At 50.5% G+C, this 24325-nt stretch overlaps 2 protein-coding genes across 2 annotated transcripts in view; both read right to left on the bottom strand.

Annotated features, from left to right (window-relative positions):
* The window catches only part of LOC308483363 (espin-like), a 116953-nt gene extending 104716 nt beyond the window's left edge, over positions 1-12237 (bottom strand). Inside the window, exon 1 of the mRNA XM_081017153.1 lies at positions 11632-12237. Within this exon, the coding sequence (XP_080873279.1) occupies positions 11632-11931 (300 nt within the window). The 5' untranslated portion in view covers positions 11932-12237. The remainder of the gene's footprint in view (positions 1-11631) is intronic.
* A 1266-nt stretch (positions 12238-13503) lies between these two features.
* Positions 13504-21349, bottom strand: LOC308483389 (claudin-16-like). The gene is made up of 5 exons (XM_081017216.1): positions 21075-21349; positions 19842-19968; positions 17428-17589; positions 15934-15998; positions 13504-14543 (listed from the first exon to the last, which is right to left on the bottom strand). Exons 1-5 carry the CDS (start codon positions 21162-21164, stop codon positions 14346-14348), a joined length of 642 nt encoding a protein of 213 aa, XP_080873342.1. The 5' UTR covers positions 21165-21349; the 3' UTR covers positions 13504-14345.
* Between the last annotated feature and the right edge of the window lie 2976 nt (positions 21350-24325).

The raw sequence follows: 24325 nt of genomic DNA, 5'->3' as shown, positions 1-24325 counted from the left end.
AGCTGCCAGCGCTTGATCCCTGGCGCCCTTCCTCTTCCCTGCTCTCTGGCGGTGACGCTGGTCCCGATTTCCAACTGCTCCCCTCTGAGTCCCCTCTGGCTCTATCTTCCTGGGGTGTCCCCCTAGGCTCCCCCCTTGCCACTGGTGCTCCTTTCTGTGAATCTTCTGATTCACTGGAAAGACTCGGAGATCTCGGGTCGTCGTCATCACTCATCTTTTCTTCTGCCTCCTCCCCCTCGCTCTCTGTTTCCTCCCTTGCCCTTGCCTCTGCTCCTGAACCCCTGACATCCATCCCCCCCTCTTCCCCCCTCTTCCCCCCTCCCCTCCTTCCGGTGCGGGAGCTGGGTGCTGCCGTGTCCGGGGGACGAATGTCGGATACAGTTCGCTCCCCGTGGCGGGCCTCCATCTGAAGTCTTCCGGTTCTTCCTCCCTGCTCTCGTCGACGACGGTCACCTCCGCTTCCATCTCTGTGCCGCCGTGCTCGAAACCCGGGTCGTCCCCGAAAACGTCCATGTCCGTCTCTCCCTCGCTTCCTTCTGGAGACGTTGCTCATCCTGGACCCTCCAGCCACTTTCTGCGGAACTGCTCCTCTGGTCGATCATCCCACCAATACGAGGGTTCTGAAGCAGATCCCGAGGGTGACCCCTCCGGGGAACGGGCGTCTCGTGTCGGTTCTTCGTCCGAGTCGAACCCCCGGAACGTGCTGGCTGAAAGCGTGGGCGTGAAAAGCCAGTCGTCGAAAAAGTCTGCTGGCATGGGCCTATGTGGGAAGAGGGCATGAAACTCTTCTTTGAGCAGAGGTTCGTCTAAAGCGTAGCCCGGCACCCAGCTGTTGGCACTGGCCGGGGTGCCCTCCTTGGCGAGAAAGTATTCTACCCCCTCTTCCCCCCATCTGGAGTCCAAAATCTCCGTGACTTCGTTGATGCGCTCCTCCTGTGCCACTCCCCCTTGCCCGGTTCTCTCTCGGAGCGGACTCGGTGCCGTTCCTGGTTCCTGAAACCTGTGAGGTGCCTTGTAGGGAGTGAGCACCGATCTGTGGAACACCGGATGCATCCTGGAACCCTCCGGAAGCGCCAGCCTGAAAGCCACCGTGTTGACCTGCTCTTCGACTTGGTAGGGCCCCAGTTGTTTATGCCCTAGTTTCTTCTTCGCCAACGACCTGGCCGGCACTGCGTGGGCTGCTAACCAGACCCAGTCTCCCACATGGATCTCTTCGCCAACCCTTCTGTGTTTGTCCGCTTGTACCTTGTATGCGTGTTTAGCCAGCTCCAGGTGCCGCCGCAGCTGATCGTGGACCTCCTGCAACTCCGACGCGAACGCATCTGCTGTCTGCGGCTCCCCCTCCCCCATTCTTTCCAATCCCGGGAAGGTTCTGGGGTGCCTCCCGTTGTTGGCGAAGAACGGCGTGACCCCCGTGGACACGTGCTTCGTGTTGTTGTAGGCGAACTCGGCGAGAGGCAGGTAATCCACCCACGTCGCAGGCTGTTGATTCGCATAACATCTCAGGTACTGCTGCATGATGGCATTGACTCGCTCCGCTTGCCCGTTGGTCTGCGGGTGTCTAGCCGACGCCAGGTTGATCTTGACGTTCAGGAAGCCCATCAGCTTCTGCCAGAAGTTCGAGATGAACTGTCGCCCTCGGTCGGACAGAATAGACCGCGGCAGACCGTGAACCTTGAACACGTGGTCTATGAACAGTTTGGCGGTTTGTTCCGCCGTGGCCACCTTCGCACACGGAATGAAATGTGCCATCTTGGAGAACAAGTCCACCACCACCAGCACAGCCGTCTTGCCCCTCGAGCTGGGCAGATCCGTGACAAAGTCCAGGGCCACTCTCTCCCATGGTTCGAACGGAGTTTGCAGCGGTTCCAGCAGTCCGGCCGGCGGTCTGTGCACTGGTTTGGCCCTCTGGCAGGTGTCACACCTCGCCACGTAGTCCGCGACTTCCCCTCTCATTCCGGGCCACCAGAAGTCTCTGGCGACTAATTCCACCGTCTTCTCCTTGCCAAAGTGCCCGGCAGTGGGCGCGTCGTGCAGCTGCTGCAGTACCTTGGCGCGAAGTTCGTCTCCCGGCACGTAGATGGCCCCTTTACGGATGAGCAATCCATCTCGCAGCTGGAACTCGTCGGTCGCTGCCGTGCCCCTGTGCACCTCTGCCATCTTTGCTTGCGCGAAGGAGTCATCCTGCAACGCTCGTCGCACCGCCTCCAGGTCAACTGTTGCCGCAGCGCACGCCCACACTGTTGGTGCGAAGATGTGCATGGCGGCCGCTGGCGTTGCCTCCTCCAGATACTGTGGCTTACGGGAGAGAGCATCCGCCATGATGTTGGTGTCCCCCGGGACATACTCTATTCGGAAGTCGAAGTTCGCAAAGAACTCAGCCCAACGTATCTGCCTCTGGTTCAGGAACTGTGCCGTGCGCCAGTGCTCCAGATTCTTGTGGTCCGTGCAGACCTGCACCGTGTGCTTGGCGCCGATCAGGAAGTGCCTCCACGCTTTGAATGCTGCATGAATGGCCAGCAACTCCCTGTCCCAGATGGTGTAGTTCCGTTCAGACTTGCTGAGCTTCCTGGAGTAAAACGCTCCCGGCCTCCAAGCCCCCTGCGGGTCTTTCTGCAGCAGGACTGCTCCCACGGCTCTGTCCGAAGCGTCTGTCTCCACCCTCATCGGCCTGCTGGGGTTGACATGAAGCAGCTGCTCTTCCGACGCGAAGAGACGCTTGAGTGCCTGAAAGGACTGCTCCGCCTGCTCTGTCCAGATGAACTTCTTCTTCTTGGAGCTGAGCGTGTCCGTGATGGCCGCTGTCTGCATGGCAAAGCCTTTGATAAACTTGCGATAGAAGTTCGCGAAGCCGACAAACCGTTGGACCTCCTTCCGGTTGCGTGGGCTTTTCCAATCCAACACTGCTCGAACCTTGGCGCTGTCCATGGCGAGCCCCTTGTCAGACAACTTGTAGCCCAGGAAATCCACCTCCGTCACGTCGAATTGGCACTTCTCCAGCTTGGCGTAAAGCCTATGCTGCTGTAGCCTGCTCAGCACTTCCTTGACGTGCCTGTCATGCTCCTGCTGCGATTCCGAAAAGATCAGGATGTCATCCAAGAAACAGACGCACGTCTTGTAGAGGAGCCCCGCCAACACGTGATGCATGAAAGCTTGAAAAACGTGGGAGCCATTTTGCAATCCAAACGGCATAACTCTATATTCGTAGGTGCCCAGGGGCGTGAACATGGCTGTCTTCCACTCATCTCCTTCCCGCATGCGAATGAGGTTGTACGCCCCTCGCAGGTCCAACTTGGTGAACACGCTGCCCTTGCGTACCTTTGCGAGGAGGTCGTCGATTCGGGGCATGGGGAAGTCCGATGGCTTGGTCACACTGTTCAAGGTGCGATAGTCCACTACAAGTCTTTTTTGGGGCGTGTCCCGCTTCTTAACAAAGAATACAGGACTGCCCCCCGCTGCCTTGGACTCCCGGATGAAACCGCGCTCCAAATTATGATCTATGAACTCTTTGAGTTCCTGCAGTTCGTCCTCAGACATGGAATACAGCTTCCCTTTGGGCAGCGCCGCCCCCGGCAGCAGGTCAATTTTGCAGTCATATGGTCTGTGGGGGGGTAGCCTGTCTGCCTCCTTCTCGCAGAAAACCTCCAAAAATTCTGCGTACTTGTGGGGGACCGCTTGCAGCGTGCCTAGCTGCAGCTGTGACTCCTCTTCCTCTCCTTCCTGCCGGGGCACGATGCAGTGTTCAGCGCAAAAGGAAGAGCCGAAGGTCAGCTGCCTCTGGTACCAAGCCAGCGTCGGGCTGTGCTTGTCCAGCCAACTCATGCCCAATACAATGGGCGTGTCCGATAGTTGAGTGACGTTGAAGCTGATGATTTCCCTGTGATTCCCAAGTCGCATCACCATTGGTGGCGTCTGCTTCACCACTTGCCCCCCTAGCAGCTCCCTGCCATCCACCGTGACAACCTGCAGGGGCAGCGTGGCAGGCAGCAACTGTATGGCGTGCCGGTCGACAAAGTCCTGCCCTATAAAGTCCGCATTGCTTCCTGAGTCAATGGTGATTGGCACGTCCATGGTGATTCCATTGGGCAGCTGGAGAGATGCGGTGAGCTTCACTACTGGTTTGGGCGGGAGGGGGTCCATGGGCTGTAAAATCTCTGGGGACGGCTTCACAGACACGTCTGGCTGGGCCCCAGTGCCTCTTCCTCCAGCCAGACTCCGTCGTTTCCCTGCTGTGGTTCTCCTTGCTGCGTTGCTGCAGTTACCATTGCTGAGGCTGCAGTGTGCTTGTGGAGCCTCTGGGGACACTCTTTCGCCATATGCTGTGGATCATCGCAGATGTAACACTTCCTGTTCCCTCTAGGAGGCTTCGCTTTCACTGGTGCCGGTGCTAGGGCTCTGGCTGCTGACTGAGCCCTTGCACCTCCAACCTCCATAGGTTCCGCTCCTCCTCCTGGCGGAGGCGTGAATTGCGCACGCGCTGCTTCTCTGGGAAGGAAGGAGGAGCCCCTGGCTGGTTCGCGCCCCCCGCGCCCTTCGTCCCTGCTCCACGGACGTTCTTCCAGCCGCACCCCCACCGCCAGCGCCCTCTGAACGATCTCCTGCGTGGTCCGGGGTCTCTCCCCCCTCGCAATTTCATCTTTAACCGAGCTGTGCAATCCCTCCCAAAACAGGTCTCTTACTGGAGCCGAATCTCTGCCCCATTCCAGGGCACTGACCAAAGCGAAAAAGCGGGCATGGTACTGCCTTACGCTGGCCCTCCCTTGCTTCAGTCCATGTATCTGCTTCCGAGCAAGATCCACGTCTATGCTTGATAAAAAGCACCCATCCATCGCTTTAATAAAGGCATCCGCATTTTGGAGCGCCGGATCCTTATCTCTCCACAAATTGCGCAGCCATGCTTTAGCATCTCCATGCAAATGGGACATGATGAATCCCACCTTCTCTTGCTCATCTCTAAAGTCGTTGTTCAGCAGTTGCAGTGCACACATTACATCTGCTCTAAAGTTGGGGTACTGTTGCAAATCCCCATCGAAGTGAGAGACCAGACCGCCTGTTCGTCTCCCCAACCCAATCCCCTCCGGTTTGGGTGTCAGTTGCCCTTGCTTCGTAAGCACTTCCAACCTGACCTGGAGATCCCTGTAGGCGGCAGCTGCGTCCTCCTCTCTCTTCCTGGATGCAAGAGCCTCGGCATTCAGTCGTGTCACTGCTTCTCTGAGTTCCGCTATCTGCTGTTCGGCCGTCATGTTGTCTGCCGTTCGTGAGCTCGCTAGTAGGCACCCGCTTTCTCTCCTCTCCGCGAGGCTGTAGATGCCCACAATTTGGAGACGGAGCTTACTGTCAGAGCTGCTTCCAGATCCTAGCTCACAGAGGATCACGCTAGCCAGCGATCATTAAATAAAAGTCTTTATTGAGTTACAGTTTCCATTCTCAATCTGCTGCGTGCAACTCTACGTCTCATGGTTAGATCGGCGAAGCTCCGTCTGAGTCTCCGCCCCTTGTACACCAACTTAATATCCTAGCCCTGCTCCACCTTTTCCGCCTGACTGTTCTTCTCTGGGTCCCTCTGCCCCCCGGGGTCTCTTCCTTCCGGGATTCTTCTGACGCCGACCCCCCGGACCCTCCTGTCTCCTTGCGCCGGGCTTTAGGACCTGGCTCCCTTTCCGGGCTGCCTACTGCGCCACCTTCCTGTGCATTTGAACTTGGCGCGCGCGCCAAACCTTCCACCTTCCGTCTGACCGTTTCTTCGCTCCCCGATGGAGGTGTGGCCACTCCTGACTCGTGCCCTCCCCCCTGTTGTGAGCTGCCAGCGCTTGATCCCTGGCGCCCTTCCTCTTCCCTGCTCTCTGGCGGTGACGCTGGTCCCGATTTCCAACTGCTCCCCTCTGAGTCCCCTCTGGCTCTATCTTCCTGGGGTGTCCCCCTAGGCTCCCCCCTTGCCACTGGTGCTCCTTTCTGTGAATCTTCTGATTCACTGGAAAGACTCGGAGATCTCGGGTCGTCGTCATCACTCATCTTTTCTTCTGCCTCCTCCCCCTCGCTCTCTGTTTCCTCCCTTGCCCTTGCCTCTGCTCCTGAACCCCTGACATTAATTTTCTAATTTTATATTTTTATTTTGTTCTGTGAGCCACCCCGAGACCTGTGGGCATATAGATTCAATGAATAAATAAAAATAAATTAAAAATATCATCCTCATTCTCATTGTTATGTTGTTGAATAGGACATCCCTATTTTCATCGGGAAAATGTTGGAGGGCATGATAGTGTCCCCCACTACACCTGAAGGACAGCAACCTGGCTTAAGGGGCACAAGGCAGGCCACCTCAGAGACAGAGAGAGAGAGAGAGAGAGAGAGAGAGAGAGATTGAGCTTTGTTCTCCATCATCATCGCCCTGCTGCCTATGGTAGCCAGTCACCTCACTCTACCTAATGAAAGGAACGGCCCTGAACATGGCAAATATTATGCAGCAACTTGGGGCAAGATGCAACCAAAATGGTGCTTTGCAAAAAGTTGTTTTCACCAGCAGAATTTTAGTTTGCTCAGCTGTTCAGCTCCTCTTCCTTATTTTGCATGATGTATTTTTGCTGCTCACTGACCACTGGAATTTCTGCTCATAGGACACCCAATGAAGGGCAGGCCCATTCCCTGGACTCTGAATACCACCATGCACCAGTTATACTATTCCTAGCCCACCTTTGCAGGCTTTAAAACACACACACACACACACACACGGCTGAAATGTTGCCAACTAACCATTTTTTCAGTACTTGTACAATCTGGGACCTCCCACTTTACACGTGAATGCTGGCATTGATTTGACTTGCTCCCAGAAGAGTTTCAGCATTCAGGTTTGGCCTAAGAAAACCATGAATTCACAATGGGGCTCCGGGACCTGTGTTAAGATGGTCCTTTCCTACCCAAGAGAAACAGCCAACAAGTAAGGGTTTTTCGTCAAAGGTGGTGGCATCCCACCGGTCTCTGCCCTCCACACCTATAAGATTAAAGGTTCCCAAACTCTACCCCCCATTCCCCAAAACCATGTGAAAATCTCGGAGGTACTTGGCAGACTGTTTAATCATTTTTTTCTGTCCGTTGTAGCAATTTGTAAATCAGTATTACATATTTATTTATACCCTGCCTTTTTCCCCTGATGGGACACAAGGCGGCTGTGCTAGATGTTGTATGGTTTTACAGGTGTGCTGTGGACCACCCAATTGAAGCTTGCAGACCACAGTTTGGAGGAACCAGTGGAGGAATCCCTAAAAAGGGGGCGGGATTCCAACCCCATGGGAATACATGAGTGACAAGGCCAATCCTTTCTTGGTTATCTCAGTTTCCTGCCTGGACTAGAACACCTTACACTTCAGTTCCATTCAGTAATTGCACCAAACCATGGAAAAGAAAGACAAACTGTGGTACTGTATATAGGATGCTTTCGCATTAACAGCCACAGTCTGTGGTCACCTGGCAAACTGGCATCAGAAACCAGGGTCTGAAGTGGCTTTTCAAACCACAGTTTGAGACATCTACGGTTTGGCATATGTCTGAACTGACAATCCACAGAGGCACTTTTCTGTCTTGGGGGGTGGATGGGGATGGCTGCTGCAACAAGATGCTGGAGTGATGGAAAACAAAAGAAATCAACCAGCTCCAAAGCCTGGTTTGCCCATTGTACATTTGGAAGCCCAAGCCAACGTTCTGGGTTCTAAATTACATTCAGGGCAAACCTTCGTTAGGTGTGTTGCCTGAACTGAGTAAACCATGGCAGAGGCTCCCTCCAAACAATGGCTCTGTATCTTTCCTGCTTTAACTCTGGTCCGCTCTTCTCTAATCAATGCACATGCATAACATTTCAGTCCAAAATTCACATAATTTCAAAATGATCAGCAATGGGCTTGTGAGATCCGTTTTGGTGGTTTTTTTTACTAGAAACCAGTTCCACCAACCACATGCAAAAGACATACACTGAAGAGTTCTGAGCCCAGGTATTTGTTTGGAGCACCAGAAATGAATGGAGCTCACAATCCTTCCATGCAAAAATCCACGCCAAGCTTCCTTCATATCTGGGAAAGGCCACAACTCAAAGGCAGAGCATCTGCCTTGCATATAGAAGGTCCTGGATTCACTCCCCAGCATCTCCAAGTAGGGCTGGGGAAAAGCCTTGCCTGAAACCCTGGACAGCTGCTGCCCATCAGCAAGAAGGACCAATCTGTCAGTTAGCATAAAACAGCTTTCTATGTTGGAGTGGAGCTATTGTTTTGTGCCCAAGCGTATGCAGAAGGTCCCAGTTTTGGCTCCCAGCATTCAGATAAGACTTGGAAAGACTTTCCACCTGGAATCCTGAGGAGCCTTCACTTTTGTTTCTGGCCCTCCCAAGCCCTGGCATGAGAAAAGATTGCCCACCCCTTGCTTTAATGGGTGAAGATGCCTTCATGAATTGAACTCAGAACCTCCTGCATCCGAAGCAGGTGTTCTAGGCTTCAGTTCTTCTCCTGGTGCCCCAGCCTACTCACGCCGACGTTGGAACAACTTTAACAACCTTCATTGGAAAGATGTACAGTGGTACCTCGGGTTAAGTACTTAATTCGTTCTGGAGGTCCGTTCTTAACCTGAAACTGTTCTTAACCTGAAGCACCACTTTAGCTAATGGGGCCTCCTGCTGCTGCCACCGCCACATGATTTCTGTTCTCATCCAGAAGCAAAGTTCTTAACCCGAGGTACTATTCCTGGGTTAGCGGAGTCTGTAACCTGAAGCGTCTGTAACCTGAAGAGTATGTAACCCAAGGTACCACTGTACAAGACAAAAAACCACAGTCCTCCTTGGTGAAAACCATTTCCACTTCTTGGAAACTTAAGGCATTTCTAATCTGCTTCGATATTTTAACTTTGGCATGTTTTAAGTTAGGGTTGCAAACAGCGCCAGATTTAGGTTTGATGAGGCCCTAAGCTACTGAAGGTAATGGGGCCCTTTATATGTCCAGCTGTCCTTTGTCAACAACAAATGGTCACTGTTTTTTGTATTGAATATATGCTATATGGTAATTTATGGACCTAATAGGTATCTAAAGCCATTTGCACATAACAAAATATGTGATATTTTAGGGAGCAGACTAGCAGGCGGGGCCCATTCCTTACATCATAGGAGCCTACACAACACAAAACACTGTTGCTATATGTAGGTTTTATTTTGTTTGTTTTTATCTTATTTTTTGAAAATGTACATCCAGTGGGGTTTTTTTTTCTTTAGTTTTTTTTTGGGGGGGGCCAAGAGAGTGGGGCCCTAAGCTACAGCTTGTTTAGCTTATGCATAAATCCAGCACTGGTCGCAAATCTTTCTTGATTTTACTGTTTTGTAAATGCTCTGAGGAGGAGTTGTTGTTTTACAATCAAGCGGTGTGTAAATTTTTACGGAAGAAATAAATAACAAATTCACTTAGCATTTTAATGCAAATCAAGCAGTGCAATCGAAACATGTCAATTGCCTACCATACAGTAAAGGTCATTTTACAGCACGGCTGGATTTTAGCATGTACTTGGAGATGTAAGGAGCAGTCTTAAGAGTCTTTCCTAGTGCTACATGGAGATGCCTTCAGGGGTTAAGGGTTAGGACCTTCTGAAAGCATAGCATCCCTGAGCTATAGATGCTCCAGCTGAACAATAAAAATTGCCTTATACCAAACCAGAATATTGGTCCATGTAGCTCAGTGCTGTGTATGACCTGGTGCCTGCCAGATACTTTGAACTACAATTACCATAAGCCCAAGCCAGGTTGACCTGGGCTGGGGCTGATAGGGGTTGCAGTGCAAAACATCTAGAAGGCACCAGACTGCAAAGGCTGCTGCTGTACACTGACTGGCAGCAGCTCCCAGGGTTTCAGGCAGGGCTCTATCTCAGCCCTACCTGGAGATGCAGAAGAATTGGACCTGGGACCTTCTACATGCAAAGCGGGAGCTCTACTGCTGAAAAGTTGCCCATCCCCAGGTCATGGAGAAATACTCTGGCAGGGAGCCAGACTGCATTTCCCTGTCAATCAAGCATTCAGAGGTCAACACAGGTTTCCTTCAGTGTCTAGGGTGACATCTAGTCCACTTTTAAAGATATTCTTCCGTGTGGGGGGAGGGTTTATCCCCACAGTGTTTCTGACCATATGCAACAGGGCATTGTGAATGTCTTGCCTACACAACATCCCCACACACCAAGAGGCTGAATTTTGCACCCTCCTCTCCTCCCAAAGGGGGGGGGGGAGGAACCTAAACATTTTGCTCTGGCTAACAAGAGCTTAGCCCCGCAAAGTATTAAGACTCTCTTACTGAGAAACTCTGCTGGCCTGAACACCTGCCTTCACATAAAGGGAGCTTCCCAGTTAAGCACAGAATATGCAGCAGACAGGGATGCAGACTTCACACATGCTCAGAGGAACTCCTGCCTTCCTTTACAAGCACCACTCCTGTAATCAACACTTGCTCTTGCTGTAACTACTGTACAGTGGTACCTCGGGTTAAGTACTTAATTCGTTCCGGACGTCCGTTCTTAACCTGAAACTGTTCTTAACCTGAGGTACCACTTTAGCTAATGGGGCCTCCTGCTGCCACTGTGCCGCCAGAGCACGATTTCTGTTCTCATCCTGAAGCAAAGTTCTTAACCTGAAGCACTATTTCTGGGTTAACGGAGTGTGTAACCTGAAGCGTATGTAACCCAAGGTATCACTGTATTTGGTTATGGAGCAGCCTGTTCTTTCCTTTTCGGTATTGACTTCTGAATTACGTATTTGTTGTTCCTATTCTAAATATGAAGGCCTGCGTGCTGTCTTTGCAAATGAATCTGCACAGAGTAAGTGCTGGGACTTAAAGCTAGGCTAGAAAATTGCTGCCTCCAACCAGCAGGTCCCTCTTCTTCCTAGAGTGAGCAGTGCTTAGTGGATGATGGGGAAACAGAGCTCTCATGGATCAGGTCAGTGGCCCATCTAGTCCTGCACTCTCTTCTCACAGTGGCCAACCAGATGCCTGTAGGAAACCTGCAAGCAGGAATCAAGCACAATAGTCCTCTCCCCTCCTGTAGCTTCCAGCAAGTGAAATTTTGAAACATTGCTGCCTTTGACCACAGAGGCAAAGTACATCCGTCATCGTGCTTACTAGCCACGACAGCCCTCTCCTCCATGAAATTTGTCTCATCCTCTTTTAAAGCAGTCAAGATTGATGGCTATCACCAAACCTCTTTGTGGATGAGAGTTCCATAGGACAAAAATGGAATTCAGAGGCAACACATACACACACATAACCCTCCAATTTTGGCCAAATTGTTCACCCACCAACTTTCTAAAAACTCTAGCTATGGGTATCAACAGGGAAAAAATAGATGGCTGCGCGCCCCCGCAAAAAATAATAATCCAGCGCTGGGTTGAGAGAAACGAACTCTGCGCGCAGAGACATTCCCATTTTGACCCTTTCTTTTCCGAGCTCTGCTGGCCTTTCCTAAATAAGTAAATAAGAATTCCAAACAGGTGTCCTTTAAAAGATAACGCCCCTAAAGGTCAGCGTCAACGGAGCCGCTTGGAACGCAGTCCCCTTCCGTGCGCCCAAGGCGCAAAACCCTTCAAGGCGCGCCAGGGCGTCCCCTCGCCACACCGGTGCTCACCTGGACTCGGCACCCTCCCTGGGTGAGCAGCCACTGGAGACAGGCCAGGTTGCCGGTGGCGGCGGCATCGTGGCCCGGCGTGGCCCCATTGCGAGCCCGCCCGTTGCCGGCCAGCGCCGCTTCCTCCACCAGGTAGCGCAGGCAGTTCAGCTTCCCGGCGCGGGCGGCGTGGTGAGCAGGAGAGGCGCCCAGCGCGTCGCGGAGCTGTGCGGGCGACAGCAGCTGCCCGTCGGCCTGCAGCGCCTTGAGCGTGTCCACGTCCCCCTGGCGGGCGGCCTGCAACGCCCGCTCCAGGGCCATCGCCTGCGCCTCCGACGGCAGCCTGTCCGGCCGGCTGGCCCTCAACACCTGGAGGGAGCCATATGGGGGCCGCCCGCCTCGCCCCGACGGCCTCCGGGGAGTCTCCGGCGTCGGGTGCCTTGCAAAGAAAAGGTGGGCGGCCCGCGAGGTACTGTGGCGGTACTCCTCTACTTTCCCGTCCCCTCTAACTTCGCCTGAGCAGCCGGACGCGAGGAACCATCGCGCCCCGTCGAGGTTTGCTAGAAGTCTCGCCCGCGGTTCTTTCCTCGGCTGCGGAGCTCTGCGCGACAGAAGGGCCGGCCTCCCGCCCCGACTGCCGGCTCCAGCTCCTCCCTCCCTCCCTCCCTCCAGCACCAGCAAGAGCCTCCGGGGCGCCCTCCTGCCCCTCCCCGAGCCGGCCGGCTCCTCCCCTTCGCCGGCAGCGCTGAGCCTGGAGGCGGGAAAGGGTTAAACGCGAGATTTAAAAGGGAGCGGCATCGCCTTTCTCTCTTGCTGCTGATCCCCGCACAAGCGCTACAAAGCTGTAATAGCCCCGCGGGCTCTGGACTCTGGGAATGATCTCTGAGCATGTGCAGTGTGCTTTTCCTAACACCTGCCCGATCCGGAATGATGGAGCTCTTCACCATCTACTTTGAAAAAAACATCACCGCCGTCGATTAATCAGGGGGGCTGATCTGATTCATCCAGATCAGTGTTTCCCAAACTTGGGTCTCCAGCTGATTTGGGACTACAACTCCCATCATCCCTGACCACTGATCCTGCTAACCAGGGTTGATGGCAGTTGTAGTCCCAAAACAACTGGAGACTCAAGTTTGGGAAACCCTGATCATCTATGAACAAGTTAAAAAGCATGGGCCCCAGTACCAATTCTTGGGGAACACCCAATTTTTACTTCTCTCCCTTTGGGGAACTGCCCACTTATTCCTGCTCTTTGTTTCCTGCAGCTTAACCGATTCCTGATCTACAAGACAACCTCTCTTCTTTTTCCTTGACTGCTAAAGCTTACTCAGGAGTCTTTGAGGAGGCACCTTGCGGAAAGCATTTGGAAAGTCCAGGGCTTTGGCTAGTTGAGCACACTCTAGACTGGCTTTTTGTTGTAACGTTGTCTTCACCCTGCTTGGTTTCAGAGCCAGTCCTAACATTAGGCAAAATGAAGCAGCTGCTTCAGGTGGCAGATGTTGAAGGGCAGCACCACCAGCTCCGCTCTACTCCCCCATCACCTGGTCCTTCTTCCTGAGCCTTCTCAGGCCAGATTGCACAAACCTTTATGGGGAGCAGGCGGGAAGAGGGGAAATCAACAACACAGAAACCCCACACTACACATTGTGCTTTAGGTTCCCAAACCTCTCCTCCTCACTCAGACCAGTCGAAAATTGTTGAGAGTGTTGATGGTATTTTCTGCCTGTTGTACGAATTGCAATGCACAGTGCTGGATGTTGTGCCATTTCCCCATTCAATACAATAAAATTAAGGCTGTCAAACAATAAAAGACATTATGAGGCATAAGAAAGCAGCAGAAATACAATTCAATTAGGAATATTTAATGCAATGGTTGTGCAGTCTTCCACCTGCAGCCACAAATTCATGGATGCACCACAGACCACCTGAATGAAGCTCATGGACCACAGTTTGAGGGTGCCAACCTTAGAGCAAATATTCAGCTTTGACCCAATGAGAAGAGGAGGCAGGCGGCAGAGTGTCAATTATGGGTTGTATCCAACATTAGAGTATGTCCATAAAAATGGCTAACTTGAGTCTGAGTAGGACTTTGTTGGATGCCACGCTTTGTTTGATTGAAAGAAAATTTTCCTTTGACGCCAATTCTGCCCATGCTGAGGGGCATTGTGCACTTTGTCTGTGAGGGCAGGCCCCATCTGCCATTCAAAGGGCTTTTTAAAATTTCTGTTCAACCTCCCGCAAAAGTTAGCCTCACAACTCGCCACATTTATTTATTTATAATTAAGCTTGCATAAAACGTATCACAAGACGCTACAAAACACAGAAGGATAAAACCAACAAAAGTATCCATCGAAACATTGTTTTAAACATCAGCAAATACTGGTTGCCTTAAAAAAGGATAAAATTCTTGTTGCAAAGGCTTTCAAAAGACACCTGAAAGGAGAGAGGGGTAGTTCTGCCAAAACCTCTACCGGCAAGGAGCTCCACGGGGCACGGGCCACCAATTAGTATTTGCTGATGTTTTAAACAACGTTTTTATGGATTATTTTGTTGATTTTATCTTTCTGTGTTTCTATTAAGGACAGTCTGTTTCCTTATGCACTGCCTTGATTGTTGAGCTCCTCTGATGGGTCACAATCATGGAATTGAATGGTCCTCTAAGAAACACCTGCAAGAAACATCTTACTTTTTACTAAACGCCACTATCAGAAGATGCTCTGGGGTCCCTCCCTCCCTCAGACGTATGTCCAAGTAGTCCCAGCGGCATCTCCAGCAGGCACCTCCTTGGCTGGACTCATGCTGAAGGTCTTAAGAAGCACCCCTTCGTAGTACGACATGACAGCTGCAGCAATGGCTGCCAGGCCACCTGCTACAGCCATCCACAGGGAATAGCCATACTCAAAGCTGGGGAATCCAGGGATGCTCAGAGACACCTAGAAGGCAAATGGGAAAGAGCTGGTTGGTTAAGGATTTGGCATGGAGGTGGATCCCAGGCATTGGCATTGTGGGGTGCTGTGGGGGTGCATTGTGTGGGAATGTTGATTAAATACGATCTTTCCTCACTCACGCTAGTGAGTCAGTAGCAGAGTACATTCCCCAGTATTTATCAGGAAGCTAGTTGGTAGATTTGTCTGAATCTCTTTACTTTAGCAGTCCAATCTGGCTTTGTCCAGATCGGGTTTGTTCCTAGTCATAGCTGTCAACTTTTCCCTTTTCTTGCGAGGAATCCTATCCGGAATAAGGGAATTTCCCTTTTAAAAAGGGAAACATTGACAGCTATGTTCCTGGTAAATCCCCTTTGTTCCCTCTTAAAAAGAATAAAGATACAACAGTCTTCTTTTAAAAGTAATGATAAGAAGTTTACTCACATTCAGTTCACAGTAGGTTCCCTGAAGGCCAGCTTTAGCTTGTAATTACAGAAGAGAGTTTATGGGGATTGAGCCCATGTGCTTCTGGCTGAGAGCCAGCACACAGCAAAAGCAGGAAGAGAAAATGGTCGAGACAGAAAGGTGGCTGCGTGACTAGCCCTTTTATGGGGTCTCACAGGCTCACACCTGGACACATGCAGGGGGAGGATGCTCCAGACAGGTGTGACAGGAAGTTCTCGTGGCTGGAGTAACATCCCCGTGTGTCCACTCTGGGCAAACAGGAAGTGTTGTACATGACTGCTTATGTTCCATCCCACACATTGTCAGTTGGGACTGCCATGTTGGAAACTGCAATCGGGCAGATTTTATGGACGGTGCTGATTGCGAAAGCAGGTGTGGTGTAGTGGTTAGAGTGTTGGGCTAGGACCCAGGAGAGACCAGGGTTCAAATCCCCACTCAGACATGATGATGCTCACTGGGTGGCCTTGGGAGCCTAACCTACCTCACAGGGAGGGAGAAGGAAGGAGATTTGAGAGGAGGCTCTCCAAGCAAACCTGGATGTATCCGTCCAAGCTGCTGCCTGAGGCAACTGCCTCAGCATGTCTCATGGGTGGGCCAGCCCTGGTCAGGAGACTTTCAAATGCTCTTCAGCACTATTTGAAAGCAAGGTGTGACCAAAGCCCTGCACCCCACCCATGGGAATCTCACCGAAACGTTCTTGTCCTTTTGGTAATTTTGAAATGCAATTTATTTTCACATTAAGGGATGGGACACTGTTTAAAAAAGAGGGAGGGCATTCTGGCACAGTGCTACCCTAGGCTAGCCCTCTGCCTTCAAGCATCTCCCCATTGTCTGTGTTGGAGTAAGCACTATTTCTCTGCGTGTTGTACAATACAACCACCACAAGGAGGGTGGGTAAAAAAGGACACACAGCCATAGCAGACAGGGGAAATACCTCATACTGGTGCTGGAAGAAGACATACAGGCAATATCGGATCACGCCAATGCAGGACAAAAAGCCTAAAAGGAAAGGGAGAGAGGTGTGAGCTCTTATGAACTTGGAGTGCAGAACCTATTTACTTTCTCCCCCCCCCCCTACATGGGCATAGCCATGATTTTTGTGAGGGGGGGGCAGAACCTCAGTTAGCTATGTATTTTTATTATTTTTTATTGATTTAGGGGGGTTAGCTGTCCCTCCCTGTCCCCCCCCCCTTTGGCTATACCCATGCCCCCCCTGCAAGTCTTCAGCTTGGGAATTCCCAAATCGGGTGCCAGACATGGGCGTAGCCAGGATTTATGTTGGGGGGGGGAGCAGGGCACCCACTTGCCATCATCCTCTGTCTAGAATGAAATGTCTCTACAACAGTTGTTTTAAATTACTTTCTTTTGACTCCAAGTGTTTCTGAAAAATCTGTCAAAGTCTACAATTTCTACTTTTAGTTAATTGTTTTTATTTATTTATTTACTTGATTTGGAAGGGAAATTGTCCCCCCCCCAGCTATACCCATGGTGCCAGACCCACTGATATGCTGCAAGGAATACAGAAATCCAGTGATTTAAGACTCTTGTGAATCACTGAATTGTAGAACTGTAGAATCACAGCTAAAGAATCCGTGGCAGATGGCCATCCAACCTCTGTTTAGAAACCCCCAAGGAAGGAGAGTCCATCACCTTCCAAAACAGCCAGAAAGTTCTTCCCAAAGTGCCTGTCCAAAGAAGAGGCTGCCTGTTGATTCTGTGCTTGAGTCACTGCTCTGGGCTGACCTCCTTCCAGCCCAGAAAAGAGAACCATGAAACATGAGTTGCTCTGAAGTTGTGAAACTTTTAGTCTTACGTACACAGGGTTGTGTAAGCAAGTATGTTTGTGTGTTTTGGCTGATGCTGGAAGCTGGAAACATAGAGGCACATCTTGCTCTGTGCTGGACCCATGAGTTGTGACGTGGGGCTTCCCTGGAACCCTAATGTGGAAGCAAGACCTGCTGGAGTCTCCAAGCCACAAGCTCCTCTATCCTTTACTCATACGTCCAAATAAAATTCTAAAGACGCCACAGTCTCCAATGACCTTTATTCCAAGGAAACCAAACCCTGGGTGAATGCTGAAATCTCTCACCACTCAGAGTGGGGTCACATGCAGCAATATCCCATGGGTCTAGGCATGCTTCCCCACTTTCTTCTGCAATAAGGAATTGTGCAGCCTGATCTATGTGTCATGGTAAGGCTCAAGGAGGAGTGACTAGGGCAGAGGACGTGTGGCTCATCTGATTCTGCCGACTGAGGGAGGTGCCTCTCTTTGCCCAGTGGCAGGGCTCATCAATGACACTGCAATCAAAAAGAGGTGTGAGCCAGCTTGCATGGGCTTTACCTGTCCCTCAGCACTGCAGGGAATTGCTTTCGTCTAACGGAGAGGGCTCTTGCGTTGAAAGCCTCTGGTCTTCAGCGGAGGACATACCTGCAAAGAGATAGCATCCCGTGGAGAGGCAGAGGCAGCGCCACTTGGCCGTGGCCTCTTGGAAGCAGCGGAAATATGGACATCCTGAGAGGAGGCAGATGAAGGCTGCACCCCCTGCGATGGCAGATGTGATGAGCGAGGCTCTTGCGATGACAATGGCCCCTGCAGGAAGATACATAGGTCAAGCCCCAGCAAGTGACCAGGAACACACCAGCATGGTTTTGAGTGGGGACAAGATCGGTATGGGACGGTTAAATATGGGACTGCAGGATCTGCTTGGTATGGGGGGGGAGGCCAGGGGTTCTTTGTCCCAGTATCCTGTCTCTGACCATGGACCAGCAAATCATACAGGAGTCTTCCTCCAACCTGGCACTTCCAAATGTTTTGGACTACATGTTTCTTTCTGCTTCTTGTAGTCCAAAACATCTGGAAGCACCAGGTTGGAGATGATATATATAATGAAATGAAAAAACTAATGCTTAAAATAACCTTTGTTGAGAAACCAGAAGCCTTTTTATTAGGAATTACAGGTACCGACATACCAAAGGAGCAGAAAATACTTTTAAAGTATGGAACAACAGCTGCCCAGATGTTATTAGCCCAGAGCTGGAGAGAAGACAAAGTCTCTACCAGAGAAGAATGGCAAACCAAGCTGATGGACTATGCCAAGATGGCAAAGCTGAGTGGAAAACTCAGAAACCAAGAGGATAAATACCTTTATAAAAGAATGGGGAAAATTTATAAGTTACTTAGGAGACCACTGTAAGCAGATGGAAACAAGAGCAGGATTTAGATTCACTTGTAGTGTAAAAATTACTATGGACCATATGGTTTGATATAAAAATTGGAGTACGGATGAATATGCAGTTGTAGATGTTTGAAATGAGACCCCATGGAGGGGATGGGGGAAAGTCTTGAGATTCAGAGAATCTCTTTATATTGATATGTTTTTACTAGTGTGTGTATATTTGTACTTTGTATTTGTGAAACCAATAAAAATGATTTTAAAAAGAAATGTTTTAGACTACACCAGCCCTGGCCAGCACGGTGAGTCATCGAAAGCACCTGCCTTAGAGCAAACACAACACAGTTCTAGACTGGAGCACCGTCCTCTCAATTACTCTCAGCACCCCATGGCTAAAATGTGGAGTGACCTTACAGACAAAGCCTTCTCAAATCTGACCAAGAGCTCCTTTTTCTAGCATCTTGCCTCCAACGTGGCAGACAACCTGATGCCTATGGATGCTCTGGACCAGAGTGTAAAGGCAGTGTCACCTGAAAGTCAAAGGTAGACTGTCCTGAATGTGGAGGCTCTATTCCAAGCTAGCATGGTTCCAGGTAGTAGTTTTTGTTTTTTTTAGCCATATAAGCTAATGACCATCCCCAGAGCCTGTGCTAATAAATCCCCAAATTCTTTATATTTAGAAAAATAAATAAAAACATGCAAATATTCTGTTGGCCTTCCAATCGCCCTGTGGCAGTGAGGTTGTTCACAACGCTGATTTGTAGTGACTGGCAGCCCCTTTGCCTCGTAGAGAAATGATGTCAGTAAATTGAAAACCCAGAAAGCAGGAGAAGAACTGAAATAACCAGGAATTCCGTTTGTGGGTGTGAAATAATGGATTTCAAGAGCCCCAGCAATCTCCTGGGGCCGTGGTAAGTTATAAATGGAGAAGAGGAAGTGAAAGGGAGGTGTCAGTTTACCAACCAACAGCATCCTGTGGTCAGAAGCCAGCCACTTGGCACAGACCAGTAATTATCTTTTTTTCACACAGCCTTGGTTGCCCCCGGTGGGAAAGTCATAGTACTGCATGTGCACAGCCAAGAAAAACCAATTTAGTGATTTTACAGCAGCAGAAACAGTTTGCTGCACTCAGTGCAGACATCCCAGTGTTTGGACAATGCCTCCCATTTGCTTCCCTGCCCACCACCCAACTGTGTCAAGGTCCATTGCCTGCCGCTGCTGCTGTGCCAACCAGGGTAAAGGTAAAGGGACCCCTGACCATTAGATCCAGTCGTGGCCAACTCTGGGGTTGCCGTGCTCATCTTGCTTTATTGGCCGTGGGAGCCGGCGTACAGCTTCCGGGTCATGTGGCCAGCATGACTAAGCCGCTTCTGGTGAACCAAAGCAGCGCACGGAAACACCGTTTACCTTTCCGCCAGTAGACCTATATCTACTTGCACTGGCATGCTTTCGAACTGCTAGGTTGGCAAGAGCAGGGACCTAGCAATGGGAGCTCACCCCGTCACGGGGATTTGAACCGCCGGCCTTCTGATTGGCAAGTCCTAGGCTCTGTGGTTTAACCCACAGTGCCACCCGTGCCCCTGCCAACCAGGGAGCTGTCTTTAAAAGGGGTCGTCCTTGACAGCAGCTTGGTGGGGCTCGATGGTCAGATTTGGGACGTGATGTTTACCGGGATGTGGGTTCAGGTAAGAGCTGAAGACATCGCAGGTCCAGATTTTGACAAACTTGTCCCAAACGCACTCTCCCCATAGGCCTCGGCAACGCATGCTGAGGACCACAGAGCCTTTGCTGTTCACCTGGAAGAGATGGGGGAAGGGGAGGCAGGAGCGAGGGAGCCTCAGATCAGTTACTGGCCCTCAATAGATGGACCACTCAGGGCTAAAACACTTAGACACCAGTTCAGTTGAAGCGGTGCAGCAGCTAAGACAGGGCAATCTGCTGGCAGCTAGATCATAGCAGAGACTACACATGCACCATGCATCTTAAGCATTTCCTTACCACAAAGAATTCTGGGAACTGTGGTTTACAGTTCTTAAACTACAGTTCCCAGGATTATTTCTTTTGAGAGGAGGATACATGTGCTTTAAATGTATGCAGCCAATGCCACAGCCTCAGTAATAGGTACTAGACGGATAACATCTGGAGGGATGGGTTGTAATTTTAATAAAGTAACTATGATAATATTGGCTCATCTGTACATCATTCTGTGAATTTTATGGGGAAGTTCTCAAGGTTTTATGAGCTTTTTAAAAAGCTCGTACCACTTACTTACAAAGCACAGCAATGACAAAATTCCTCCACACCCCCCCTCCAATCACATGCCCTCTGAAATTGCCCAAAGACTGTTACAAACGAGCATATGAAAATCTGATACAAATCTGGGCCATGGGCCTGTGCCTCAATTTCAAATGATTTAAAATACCTAGCAACACCCCTGGAAGTGACTAACCCCTTTTAAAATTCCCACCAACTCTGCTTAAACCCTTAGGAACTAATACATACACCCACGTTCTGATCCCTAAGGGAATGAAAAGCCCAATTATGCACAAGGCAATGAAATCGTAGACCTAGCCCTTCCCATTCCCTTCTATTTCCCTCCAGTATTCTATAGATGAAATTAGGGACCAGCAGCTGTCCCTCCCCATTCTAGAAACTCCTTGGAGAGGAAGCTGAACCCTGAAGCATGGCCACAGCTAGAGTTTTAGCAAGTCATGTGTAAAAGGCAAGAATCAGGGGCAGTGATTTCCCTCTCTGAGTCCTCATCCCGAGAAAGGGACAAGGAAATATGGCAAACAGGGACATTTGGAGCACATGTCTTATTCCTGGCACCCAACCAACCAACCATGTGCCCCTCCCAGACCCTTTCTGAAGAGTGGCAAGGGAAATGGCTTGCTCTTCTTACCTGCCAGCAGTCTGTGCAGATGGCGCCCACAGTACAGACAAAAGAAAAGGCCCCCAAGAAAATGGAGAGCAGGCTCGCGGTCAGCCCCATGGAAGAGACTTTGTGGAAGGAGTAAAGGGACCAGCAGCCAGCCCCACTGGGCTCCAGCTCTGTCCTTCTGCCCTAAGGGGTTCTCCCACCTGGCCCAGACGAGGGAACACTAGGCATTGGAAAACCACCCCCCTCGCTCAAAACCTGGATGCTTGGAGACCTCCTCATTGGGCCTGGCTTAGGGGCTGAACATGCAGCAGTACCTTTTAATGAAATGGGAGGCTTTGGCTGCGGAGATTAATGGGGCACAGAGAAGCTTAAATGTCAGGCGGAACGGAAGAGGCAGTCAGCCAGCTCTGGGACCTGTTTGCAGGGCCAGATTTAAATAAAGAGATGCCCTGGGCTACTCCACTTGTGAGGCCCCTCCCCATCCCCCACCCTAACAACTAGAAGAAAATGGAAGAGTGTTACAAACAAAATTGAGTGAAGCCAAGGATGATGACAGGTATTTAAAATTCTACAATTCACAATTTCTCCTCTAAAGGACATAAGATGTTATTGTTAAATACCATGGTGATTTTAAAAAATGCATAAAATTAACACTGAAAAACTTTTGCAATAACTGAACTTTGTAAACCTTTTGTGGCCTGAGCAGGCCTGGAACTAGTTCCCATGTCTTGTTCCTCTCTAAGGAATCAAGTTCAGCCTTCATGGCGTTTAACCGTGGCTCAGCATCCTCTGAGGTTAAACTTTGAACCTCTTGGAAGATTGAAGGTTCCCAAACCTTCTCTGAGTTACTAACAACAGCTGTATCTGCTATAACTGTTTTAGCAAACTCTTCAGCATACCTTTTGGGTGGTTTACCCTTTGTGGCCCTTTCAGATCTGCGTACTATACACAAGTCTTCCATGCTAGGCTTCTTTTCTTTAGGAGAATGGTGGGCAGGCCAGGTTGTCCTCTTATATACCTGCTGGGATGGACAAGGCATCTGACCCTCACCTGAATCTCATAGCTCTCCTGTAGCTGCCTCTGGTTAGTTATTATTTAACTCTTGGGGGAAATAATTAGCATCACACATCATGTGCATGGAAGTTGCTGAACCAAATAACCAACTAGAAGGATTACTGTTAATAGCACCAGGAGCAGGGCCATCTTAACCGTTGTTACTAGGGGTGCACGGCACTAGGGAGCCTGGCTCTCAGGGACACCAGACTGAGAGTCCAGGGCCGAGCATTGGAGTCCGGGGAAGAGCCGCTGACAGTGGAGCGGAGCAGAGCCTGTCGGAGCACCACTGGCTCTTCTGCTGCAGGTGGCTTTTCCCCGGACTCCAATGCTCTCCCCCAGACTCGCGCCGAGCCGCAGCAGCAGAAGAGCCCGTGGCGCTCCAACAGGCTCGGCTCCACTCGGCTGTTGGCTCTTGCCCCAGGTGCATGGCAGCTAACTGTTTGGGCGCCGCGCCCAGAGCGCTGTGTAACATTGTGGTGGGATCCGCAGCGCGCCGACAGCACCGAAGGCAGCAACAAAACCCAGCGAAGGAGCACATGGATGCCAACAGTTAAGATGGCCCTGCTCCTGTATAGGATATATCCAGTGCCAGATTTATGTATAGGCTAAGTAGGCTGAATCCTAGGGCCTCTAAATCTAGGGGGCCTTGCCAGCCTGTCATCTCCCCAGTGCCGCTCCCCAGCAGGCAGCCTCCCCTCTCCCAAAATTGGAAACCCAAGACTTCATGCGAGGGCAGGGCAACATTTTCTGTCACTGCCCTAATTGTTTGGTGATGCAAGCATTTCCTTTCAATGAGCTTTCATTGCTCTCGTGGCCAGAAGGGGGAGCTGAATACCATCATTTAAACCCGTGGAAAAGCCTCATGCCTGCAGAACAGCTCCTTTCTCCCAGGATCCTGTGGCCTAAGTTTGGTTAAGTGGTGCTTTGCAGCATTCAGCGACTGATTTGCCCCTCTGAAAGGCTAACAGCTAGGCTTCTCCCAAATATACTATTTTCTCCTGCCTCCTGCTCTACCAGTCCCAATGGGCACTGACCATTCCTGCTCCTCTTGTACTTTTCCACCCTAGCTGGTTGTTAGAAGAGCTGGTAACATAAGTTTGCTTGCTCCCTTCTCCAGCCCAATACGTTTTACTTTTGTGTCTTGATACCTGCAGGAAGGGGCTGTCTTGTTGATAGAGTTCTGTAAGCTGTTCCAGAAGCAGGATTGAAAACACACACATAAACACACACACAAGTCTCTCACAAGCTTGCAATGTATTCCTCTCAGTCACGGGAGAGCAGACACAGAGTACATATTCTCCAGCATGGAAGAGCTATGGAAGACTTCAGCTAGAGCTTAGTGAAGCTGGACACCAGCACCCATTTTATATGTTCTCAGGATAAGCCCAGTACTTCTGAGCATGTGTAGATTTCACTTCCTCTGGATGCCTTCAGCTATCGGGATTGTCCCCCTGCCACATGACTTCACCTGAACATTGAGGCTACTAAGGGAGACTCTTATACACCTTCCTCTGAGCCTCCTTGTCAGCCTGGATCATGGATCTCACTTAAGGATGACCTCCAAGGGTGTTCTGAAGCACCCCTAAAAAGATCTAGTTTTTGCTATGACAGCCTGCTGCACCTCAGAAAGAGGTTTTGATTGTGGCCTAGAGGCATCTCAAGAGAGACTCCATTATAGCAAGCCAGGTTTGCAGGTTCCAAGCCAGCCGAATTGCAAGACACACACACACACAGAGAGAGAGAGAGAGAGAGAGAGAGCGCGAGCGAATGGATGATCTTCTTCCTTTTGTCAATCTCTGCCCTCCCTTATCATTTGAAAACTGAAAAATAAAGAAAAAGGATCAGACTTCTTCTGGAGATTTTTCAATAGCCCAAAGGCTCTGGCCAGCAGAGCCCCAAAGATATGTTAATCTCTTCCCCCCCATCTTATCTGCACAGCAGAACAGGTTTTTTCCAGAAGCCATTTCCCCCAACACTTTTAAAAGAAAATTCCTTCCAGTAGCACCTTAGATTAAGATAAACCCTTCCAGATTGGTGCCATTTAAGAACTGATAACACCCACCCACTGTCTAGTCTTTGTTTCTATGTTAATTTTCAATCCCAACTTAGAGATAAGTGGCAAGGGTCTTCACCTTGCTAGACCTCATCTGCCTCTGCCAGGCATGTTTTCAGAATAACTCTTGCATTGAGTATTAACTCTCCTCAGACTAGATTAA

This window comes from Podarcis pityusensis (assembly GCF_964106645.2).
Source record: "Podarcis pityusensis genome assembly, chromosome: 8".
Classification (NCBI taxonomy): domain Eukaryota; kingdom Metazoa; phylum Chordata; class Lepidosauria; order Squamata; family Lacertidae; genus Podarcis; species Podarcis pityusensis.
This window is presented reverse-complemented; position numbering and strand designations above follow the sequence as displayed.